General features: G+C 36.7%; 1 protein-coding gene across 1 annotated transcript; it reads right to left on the bottom strand.

The window, feature by feature from the left end:
- Positions 1 to 2,309: 2,309 nt before the first annotated feature.
- On the bottom strand, positions 2,310 to 9,562 carry LOC109243405 (NADPH-dependent 1-acyldihydroxyacetone phosphate reductase-like). Its single transcript, XM_019410328.1, has 3 exons — positions 9,092 to 9,562; positions 5,053 to 5,212; positions 2,310 to 2,819 (listed from the first exon to the last, which is right to left on the bottom strand). The coding sequence occupies exons 1-3, from the start codon at positions 9,423 to 9,425 to the stop codon at positions 2,483 to 2,485; spliced, it is 831 nt and encodes a 276-aa protein (XP_019265873.1). The 5' UTR covers positions 9,426 to 9,562; the 3' UTR covers positions 2,310 to 2,482.
- Positions 9,563 to 11,322: the final 1,760 nt, after the last annotated feature.

The following is an 11,322-nucleotide window of genomic DNA, read 5'->3' as shown; positions in this document are numbered from 1 at the left end:
CACACACACACACACACACACAAAAAAAAAATATCCTGACTAAGGGATTGGACATGAAACAAATTTTCAATAGGGTGCTTTCATTTGTTATGTCAATTTTGTAGCGCATTTAAAGAATCCATAGAAATGCACATATGTCACACCCCTGTTTCATCAAGAAAAGGTAAAGAGTTTATGTAAAATCAGAACTTGGTTATAACAGGTTTTGATTATTAAAATAAGAGCTGGGAAGTGGAAGAAGGTATTCGGACATCTGATTTTGTTTTGAAAGTAAGAAAACAGTACTATGTTGAATTGGAACTGACTGGTGCTGAAGTCTGTGCTGGAGGACTTGATCACCATGCATAATTAAACATACCTCTCCTATATATTTACTTATTAAGTAAAGAAGTATACATATCTTCATATCAAAGATAAGATTGTGTGATTTGGGCAAGCATGCCATACATTTATTCGGGCAAGAATTTACATTTCTTATTGCTTTCACAAGGGGTTACAAGCATCATTCCAGAATGAAGAGAAGGATATTGCGCGTAATTTAGAAACACCGTATCACTCTAGCTGCACAAGGTAGGGTTAAGGGTGCGTACATACTACTTATACGGTATGTTGTTGTTGTTAGAAACACCCCATCACAATTCTTGCCATATATTGTTCAAGGAGTAGCAGGAAGCTTGTACTACAAACAATATCAAGGATTCGTTCTCTTTCCAATAATAACTATGAGGTCTCTGGTTCAACTCCCAACGGAGACAAAAAAACACTAGGTGATTTTTTCCTATCTCTTTAGCTTTAATTAAGTGAGGGTTCATATAGCCGATCCCAACTTGTTTGGGACTGTGGCATGGTTGTTGATTTCTTCCCATCTGCCAAAGTGTTGGTGGGTAGAGTTGTTCGATACCTGTGCTGCTGGGAGGTTGTAGGTATACGGTGGAATTAGTCGAGGTGCATGCAAGCTGGTCCAGACGCCACCCTCATAAAAAAAGCAGCAGGTGGCACAAGATTGCCATTATGGTTTGAGAAATGACCAGTAGAAAACCAGGCTGGTGGACTCTTCTTTTGGAATGGATGTCAGTTGCTGGCATTTGACTATAGTGCTTTGGTGCATATATGAGGTGCAGATAAGAATTTTCTATGGAAAATTTGAGATACTTTAAAAGTTGAGCAAATTTGGATAACACATGAAAGAACATTTTACAGACCTTAAGGAATCAGTTAATACATGAAGAGCAGTTTTTGAAGCAGTATAAAGCACCTGGCCATGGTCCTGGAGCATAACACTTTCCATATCTTTTTCTCTGGACTCTCACTTTCAAAGGAGGCATAAACACAAAGAGGTCAGAGCACTGAAAATAGAAACACAATTGCAAAGAAAATTCTAATGGTCGCCAAAATAATAATTTTCCTCGACGCATAAGCATTATTTAGATGGCCTTTTAGATTTTATAGTCAAACTTCTCTATAACAGCCTCGTTTGTTCCGGATATTTTTGGATGTTATAGTGAATTGTTGTTATAAAGAACATATATTATAACAAAACATGACATTTGGTTCCGAAAAGATTTGGCTTTTATAGTGAAGTGATGTTATATAAAAATGTTGTTATAAAGAGGTCTGACTGGAATTTCTCAAATATAAGCTTTAAGAGAAAAAAGAAAAAGAACAAGGAGCTGGCATGCAAATTTTAAGTAGAAATGCGATTCTGAAAACTATATGGGGGTAGTAACACTTTTTTACGTTTTTGTTTATCTTGATTTGATGTGAAGAGGGTTCTTTTACGCCATAATTCATATCTATAGTGGAACTAAAGAATATTTACATATGTATTCGGGATGAAAAAACCCCAAGCGATAAGTAGAACTGACATGTATAATGTAGTTCTCTCGAAAAAGGCCAATTTTTTCACTCCCCTAATTCTTTGTTTATCAATTTGATTTCAAAAAAATATCTTTTTTGTATATATATACATTTCTGTATGTTATTTCCCAAATTTTATATATTTTTGCGGCTACTAGATGTAAATAATTTCAGCCGCGCGCTAAAAGTGATCTTTGACCTTGCTCATTTTAGTTCGTTTTTATCTTATTTAATCTTTTTCCAAATATTATCTTCATGAAATGAGTTTCCAATACTTTTGGAAGACTAGATCTTTTGCAATATTTCGTGTATAAAAGAAAGAATATGCTAGTTAAAGGCCTTTTTCTTGGTTCAGGAATCTAAGCTAGGGACAATTCTACATTATAAACAGTTTTGAGGTAAAACTTGTTTAATCATCACGAATCCGACAACAAAATAAGAGCCAATTCCAATAGAAGGAAACGTGATATCACGTTATTTTTCATTTCTTTCACCATCCTGTGTATTACATTCATGTAAATCTTTATTCTAAACTGAACCAAGAAAAGAATTTGCTTATCAGATACAAAAACCACACCTGAGCAAAGTTAAAATTGACATTAAGAATCTAAGAATGCTGTCTGTATCAACACTTCATTCGTTTCCTGACAATGAAATCTTTGATAAACAGTGGAAGGTGGTACATGATTGCAGCAATAGTAGATAAATGGCCAGTAGAAAACCAAGCTGGAGGTTTCTTCTTCAGCACGGCGTTCACCGTCCTCTTTGCAAATTCTTCTGCAGGAGTTGATCTTGGCCCTTGTGAGAAATGTGCTCGTGCCCGGATTGCTTCTTCAAATTTCTTGTATAACTTCCACTCTGGCATTCTACTGTAATTGGCAATGGCAGAGTTTCCAATGTTTGACATAACAGCTCCGGGGACAACAGTGATGACATCAATTCCAAATGGCCGAAGTTCCAGCCTACAATAACGCATCATAGAGCTCTAGAATCAGGATATAGTTTTACCAACTTATAGGTGCGATGATAATTGAGGAGATGATAGAAGCACATCTGCTATCGTCCCAAGCATCTGAAAATCACCCAGCATGCTACTGCAATAAGCTCCTCGTTTTTATTGCATAAAATGCGATCTTTATAACTTTGAAGAAATTATTGGCTCTTCATACTTAACTATTCTCTCACAACCTAGAATAAGTATAGAATAGAATATTCTGGTGAATGAATGAATCATTGCTCAACTACTAGTATCCCACTATCACCTGCTTAGAGTTGGGGCTACATAAGCCAGCTACATCTTTCTGTCAAATGCTAGAAAAGTTGATGTCTAAGCTTTGAGCTATTATTCTAGTCATACCTGCTGGGACTTAGGTATACAAGTCGGCAAGGTCTTTCTGAGACAGGCTACTCAAGTTGACATCCTTACTGTTGAGCTATTACACCATAATCTACCCGATAGCTCCTTCTGTTTAATCTTCTGTTTTCCTTTGCCTTGCACGGTCGTAAAATCCAGAATAAGAGGGGGATGGTATGGATGTTGTTAAGGAATTCTCACCCTGCAAATCTCTTTAAGCATCCCCCGTACTCATCAACAGCCTCCCATCATTAGGATGGAATTCTCACCTCAATAAAGTTTCCAACTTAGCATCTTTTCAAAGATTTGCATTAACTTTCAAAGTCACCCAACTATTTTCCATAAACTCAAAGTTGGATTATCTGAGAGAGGATATGTAGACAACTAAAAAGATAGAGAAGGAGTCCGCTGTTGGAGATGGTAGAGGACAGTCAAATGGATGCGAGAGGAGTGCAGGTCCTTTTTGAGAATAACCAAAAGTAAACCATTCTTCGTTCCCAAATTAAATGTCCTGTTTGACTTGGCATTTCCATTAAGAAGAGTTAAAAACAGGACAGACTTTTTTGAGTGTGAAAGAGGTAAAATCTGAGGTTGCGTATTGCTAACTCTACTATTAATTTTTCAAATTTGAAATAGCTTAAAGATTTTTTTTTTTTGAAAGAACTGTAAGAAGTGGACCCTTAATGTTCTAGAAACTTCTCTTTTAGGAGGGTGAAAATTATTGTAGCATAGCACACAAAGAGGAAAGGTGACATTCAATCTGAAACAGAGGATGCCAAATCTCACTTTTTTAATCAGCTAGGGTAACATTTTTCATATTTCTTGAGACGGAGCATTTTCATATTTCTTTTCATAAGCAACCTGTTCAATTATGATAATTTAGGATCTGGATACAATAGCCTCACTCAGCGTACAACCATGAAGGAGTCATTTTCTTGGTTATCAACTAAGAACTATCTCTACCAAGCAAGGACTACTTAACATAAAATATATGTAAGCCTTAGAAACACAAGAATGCAAATACAAGTCCATAACAATATCTCTCTGTGATGTTATCAGCCTATAACACGGTCTCAGTGTCTGATTTACTCTCAAACAGGGTACTAACCAGGTAACAGACTGGACCTTGGATTCCCATTTTCAGCCATATGACTTAGTATGTTGCAACCTGGGCAACAATGTGTTCTACAGGACTACTCCTTAAAAAGATTTATTGACAACTCTTCAGCGTAACGAAAAAGATACTTATGAAGTCAAAAAGTTTGATCAAAGGAGGAAAACAATGAAAAAGGGCAGCCCGGTGCACAAAGCATTACGCGCTCACACAAGGTCCTGGGAAGGGCCGTACCCCAAGGGGTGTGATGTAGGCAGCCTAAGCCTACCCTGATGCAAGCATCAATGGCTGATTCCATGGCTTGAATCCTTGACCTATAGGTCACAAGGAGACAACTTTACAGTTGCTCCAAGGTTCCCTTCGAGGAAAACAATGCCGGAAAAGTAATTTAGTTCGAAGCTGAGGTTTGAACAGGTGATGCCTCACCCGATACAAAGGTAACATTCATGTGAGAGAGTTACACGTCCGAGAAACATATCTGTTTCCAGTAAATCTCAAGTATGGAGTTTGAGTCGTTGATTATAGGAGAAGAACAAAAGAAACTGTAATGTGGTTCAAGGAAGAGAAATTAGTACATCTAATACTTAATGACAGTCTAATAAAATAAAGCACCCAAAAACTAGAGTAAGATAACAAAATTTAAGAGCCTGTAATAAATTTAATCGTTGTATGCTTGGCTGCAATTTGAAGTTGAAAAAGCATCCAAAACAAAGTTGGCTAAGCATACCTCAAGGTATCAGTAAATGAGTGTACAGCTGCTTTGGATGCACTATAAGCACCTGACCATGGTCCCGGAGCCAAAGCAATGCAACTTCCTACATTTACAATTTTCCCTTTCTTCCTGGATGCCATGTGAGGAACAACAGATTGAATTAACCTTAGGGGACCTATAGAAATATAAAAAATGTCATATACCCAAAAGAAAGGAGAAAAAGAGATTTCTGCCAGGACTCAGAAAAAATAAAAGAAAGCTAAGAGAAGAAAGAATAAAAAAAATTAGGTGAATAATCATTTATTCCAAATTTGACAAACTAAAAAGGGCAGCCCGGTGAACTAAGCTCCCATTATGTACGGGGTCCGGGGAAGGGCAGGCCTTGCATTTCTGCATACCCGTGCCCTCCTGCTCACACGGCGGCACTTTTACTGTTGCGCCAAGACGCCCCTTCCAAATCTGACTAACTACAGATGGAAAATATTTATTTGGAAGCAACGAGTGTACTATGATTTTTTGTTATCCGGACCAAGAGGTGTAGGATGTGAACACGGAAATATGTCATTGATGATGGGAAGTTCCAACAATGTGTTCAATCTCCCAACATAACAGAATTCTAACATGAACAACACTACACATTCCGGCCTTCAATCCCCAACAACCGCGCCAAGTCAAGAAGAATGTCAAGTGTGGGGTAAATGGAACATTATTTCCAACCTAGCTGATAACGTGTTAACTGCAGCTTATTTTTGATGGAGCACCTTAAAGGGGGGCAAAGTGTGTAGAAGATTATTGTGGAGTTCCTAAAAGGACTCACTGCTTAATGTCATACAAAGAGTTTCATGTTTACCTAATGCCTGGATATTAGAAGCAAGAAAACTGGGAGGAGTAAAAAGTACAATACTGAAAGCTAGAACAAACACTAGCAACAAGATGATGATGTCAATATCATACTGTGAAAATATAGAAGAATTCAGCAAAGAAGCAAAGCAGAAAGTGGACTATATACACTTAAGATGATGATGTTAATATCATGTTGTGAAGATATAGAAGAACTTAGCAAAGAGGCAACGTAAAAAGTGAGCCACTCAAGTACTCAGCACGCCACAACCAAATCGTTGAGGATGAATTTATTTCTGAGTCCAATTATGTACGATGGAAAGAATATGACATTTCAAAAAAGCAATGGCAAAGTATATTAGACTCAAATGTAGTTTAGAGGACCAACTTATATGCCTATACATTAGGATATCAGTCATTGGTGATGTATATGAGATATTAGCAGCAGGTTCTATAATCCTGCTTCTCGTTCACCTTATTCTTTTAGTGCTTGATGATGACCCCTCAAGATTCTAAAGTATGAATTTGGTTAATTCCAAAGTCATTTCCCATTTTCCTTGCAAATTAGTAAACTGATAATGCTTTGATAAAAACTAAAACAGAATCCAGCCAATCAATTTGGAAAATGCAAGTTAACCTCCCTCTTTCTTACACAATATTCTTGCCTTAAATAGAGAGCTTTGGAGTTGCAATAAACAGTAGTACGGTACAACAGCTTAGGTGAAAAGATATAAGAAAGCCTATAATCTAAGTAGGTTAAACAATACAACAACAACAACAACTACCCAGTAAAATCCCACATAGTAGGGTCTGCGGAGGGTAATGTGTATGCAGATCTTACCCCTGCCCCGATAGGGGCAGAGAGGCTGTTTCCGATAGACCCTTGGCTCAGAAAGACGAAAATAAAGTAAGAAAAAAAACAAGAGGAGAGAATTCATTAGTAACTCCAGTAGAAATCGTAATAGTAACAGAAACATAAAAACCGAAAGATGAATGACATGCAATAACAGTAACCATAATCTAAGGCCCGGGGCTATGACAAACAACAAGAATAGTGTGGGTCCAACATAAACTGTAAGCCATCTAAGACCAATCGTAATCCAACCCCGCCTCATCCCCGGAATGAAGTAAGGAAAACTTTACTACCCCTATCCTACAACCCTAATGCTTGACCTCCAGGCCTTCCTATCAAGGGTCATGTCCTCGGAAATGAGCAGTCGTGCCATGTCCTGCCTGATCACCTCTCCCCAATACTTCTTAGGTCTCCCTCTACCTCTTCTCGTACCCACCACGGCCAACCGCTCACACCTCCTCACCGGTGCATCGAGGCTTCTCCTCTGCACGTGCCCGAACCATCTGAGCCTCGCTTCCCGCATCTTGTTATCCACAGGGGCGACGCCCACCTTCTTCCGAATATCTTCATTCCTAATCTTGTCTATTCTAGTGTAACCGCACATCCACCTCAGCATCCGCATCTCTGCTACTTTTATCCTCTGGATATGGGAGTTCTTAACCGGCCAACACTCTGCCCCATACAACATGGCCGGTCTAACTACAGCTCTATAAAACTTACCTTTGAGTGTCGGTGGCACTTTCTTGTCACACAAGACTCCAGATGCAAGCCTCCATTTCATCCAGCCCGCCCCTATGCGGTGAGTGACGTCCTCGTCGATCTCTCCATCCCCCTGAATCATCGACCCAAGGTACTTGAAGCTATCTCTCTTGGGGATGACCTGTGGCCCAAGCCTCACGTCCCCGCCTACATCCCTCGACTCAGCGCTAAACTTGCATTCCAGGTTAAACAATGTTTAAGCAATTAGTTAAACTGAACTATTTCAATTTTGGTTAAGTTTCATCATCCTCACTGCTCCTCTTGGATTCATTTTTATTGAGAGAGACATATAAGCGAACAGTTTACTGAAGTCACAGTGCCTTGGTCAGTTCAAGTATCCTCAGTATACTGATGGTTAAACAAGTACATAAATCAGCATAACAAATAAGTGCACATAGGCTAAAACAGGTAGATCAAGTACTAGCTCTGCTAATAAATATATACTCGATCAGATTACCAAATTAAGCTTCCAAAAGTAATTCTTTGAAATAGGATAGATGGGTTGCCAACCAACCAACCTACCATGGGCCCGACACCCTTAATTATTTGTCATTGATATCTCACTGTGGTCCAGATCAATCCAGTAAGAAGAAGAGCTCAGCACACCTATGGACGCCCACCAACCTATAGAGCTAACCAACTATGAGGATGTAAGCTAGTTGCCTTTACCTCAACTTTAGTGAAAGTAACAAATTCTCCCTTGCTTGTAGAAGAAAACTATTGTTCTGATAAAATTATTATAATCATGTCTCCCCCATCTCCTGGGAAGAAAAAGAAAGGGGAAAAACCTTTACTCTCCTTTTTGAAAAAAAGGAAAACTTTTATTTCCCTTTTGGATCAAGTACTCAAGGAAAGAGTTGGTAAAATCTGAATGATATTAAAGAAACCAGAAGGCTCAATATGTCTACTGCTTCAAATAAGGTAAAGTTGGAAATACCAAGATTCAGTTTTAGTTCCAAATCTATTCTAAATTTTATCAGAGTCCCCATCGTTTAAGAGGATCAAATCACCAATCAAGAACTTCAATAATCCAATTACCAACATGATACTTCTTCTCTAGCAAGAGAATTCGAACTATGAAAACTTATTGTAGAAGGTTTCCAAGAAAATTATCACATTTTACACACACTGATTCAACTAAAATAATAACAAACACCGGAAGTACAATTTCAAATTAGCAGGCTTTAAACAAGTCAAATCATATTTGTACAAATAATTCAAGTGGAAATATAATACTTCAATGTTGCAAATGGTTGTCATGTTTGCTTCTCAACAATAAACTAAGTAATCACTCACTAAAAGTTACTCCTTCCGTCCCAATTTATGCGGCGGTGTTTGACTGTGCACACACTTTAAGAAATAAAGACTTTTGAAACTTGTGATCCGAAGCAAACCGTAGATAGTTGTTTAGCTACAGATAATCTCACTACGGTAAAAATAGCAAGTTTAAGTTGAATTGTTTCCAAATACAGAATCTTTTTGGACAGACTAAAAGGGAAAGTATGAGGAGAGTACAACTTAAAATACTAACATGGATTTGTCAAATATCTGAACTTTGTTTTAAGGCAACAAATAACTAGAGTTATGTATAATGATGCATACCGAAAACATTGGTGTTGAAGGTATGTTGAATAGAAGATAAAGGGACTTCAGCAAGAGGGCCAACACACTGTACACCAGCATTGTTAACAAGAATATCAATGCGCCCAAATTTTTCAAGAACATTAGTGAGGACACGTGTCACGCTTTGATCGGACAAAACATCGAGTTCTTGAAGAAAGAATCGTGGGTCATCTTCGAAATCGGACATGGATGTCAGGGACCGAGCTGTGGCTACAACGAAACAATTCTTGGATGCAAAAGCTCGAGCTAACTCATGACCTATTCCGCCATTTGAACAGCCTGTTATCAGAACTACTTCCTTAGTTTCTTCCATTAGAGAGAATTTGCAGAGACAGTAAACAAGTTTGAGGGGATTTTGTAAGTGAAAGAGAACTAAGTATGTACCGGAGTTTGGCAGTTAGGCTTTAATGCCTATTCTTGACTTCCTAGAGATTTCAGCCCGTCTCTGTTTTATTTTTGGGTTATCAGTTATATTATTAATTGATATTTTTTCGTTCTTATATAATATTTCAAACTTAAATATTTTAATTTTATATATTACTCACCCTAAACAAAAATTGCTTATAATTTAAATGGAGAAAATCTCACTTTATACCCATTAATTCCAAACTATTTACCCTTCAATGCCCAGGGCCAAACTATTTACTACTCCTACCCATGGGGCCCAAACTATTTACCCGCTAATACCAGTCGCTGCTTTGCCAAAGATGGAAGCGATGAAAAAATATCAAAGCAATAAGGTTCATCTGCAATCTAGACCCCTCAATTGACGAAATAGGAAGACTCCAAGAATCCACATATAGTTAGCGACCCTGAAGAACCATATGCTACTAAGTCAACAACAAAATAGTTAGAGGCAATCATCCTCTTTATCGACTTTCTAGGAAAATAACTTTACATGGGTTTTTGACTCAACCCAGACGCAGAGACACATTAATTGACTTTTTTTGAGCTAATACCAATTGATTTGCATGGTCCCATGCTAATATCATCCTTTGAGAATCTTCCCATTAAGGATTACTAAGAATATCCACCATTGATGGGCTTGAAGCTCAATTTATTTTTGAAGATTTCTTGTTTGATTCAAAGTGGGTGCTGTTAAATATTGCTTATAGTACCTTCTGGAAGTTCATACTGAAATTTGATAGCATTTGGAGCTGATTGAGATAAAATTTTCAGTTGAAAATCGAAGAAGAACACAGCTACAATATACCGCAACAGTACACTATTATAGTTTACAAAACAGTATACCGCTACAGTATACTAATATACTATAAGAGTATATAGTTATACTGCAACAGTATACTATTATAGTATACAATATATTGTTATGGTATACTATAATAATATGCAAGATACTATAACAATATGCTGTAATAGTATACAATATACTATAATAGTATACTTATTACCCGTAAATTCACTTGCCTTTTCCCTTTTAATTTGTTTTAAGCTTTTACCCAGCGTGCGGGGCAAATTGAAAATGCAAAAAAAAAAATTATAGTATGTTATATGATGTAACGGTATACTCTTACAATTAGATCCTTTTAGAATTTTTTAAATTTTTATTGACAAGTGATATTATTTCAGTTTAATAATTGAATTAGTTTTTTTTTTTAACTCTTTGCGTACAATTGTATACCCTGTTGGTATAGCTACATACTATATTGGTATCATATGTTAGTTAATATTTTTTGGTTGTATTTGCTATATTTAATTACACTATTTGATTTTTCTTTAGTGATAAAAAGAATAATAAAAAATAGTAAAAACAGTAAATGAAATTAGATTATGAAGAGAAAAAGAATAATATAAAAAAGAAGTTAAATGAAAATAGAAAAGGAAAAAAGAAAAAAATAAGAAGAAAACGAGAAAAAAGAAAAGGAGAAAAGAAAAAAAAGGAAAAAGAAGAGAAAAGAAGCATAGAAATAAAAAAGAATTGGAGAATAAAGAAAAAATTCCCCACAAAACCTACTATGGGTATGAAATGTAATTAGTTTATGGGTAGGAAAACAAATGGATAGACAAGGGTAAATAATTTTTTTTTTTTTGTGGGTAACTGTGTCAAAACCCCATTTATATATACAATTCATTATTAGTACCTTAAATTAAGGTATTCAATTACAATCTTTTCCTTTTTTCTCTCCCACCTCTTACCCTATTCTCTACCGCTTCTCTCCATATATAATCCATTATTAGTGCCTTAAATT

The sequence above is a fragment of the Nicotiana attenuata genome, unplaced genomic scaffold, assembly GCF_001879085.1.
Source record: "Nicotiana attenuata strain UT unplaced genomic scaffold, NIATTr2, whole genome shotgun sequence".
Lineage (NCBI taxonomy): Eukaryota > Viridiplantae > Streptophyta > Magnoliopsida > Solanales > Solanaceae > Nicotiana > Nicotiana attenuata.
Note: the sequence above shows the minus strand (reverse complement) of the source record. Positions and strands in the feature narration are given on the sequence as shown.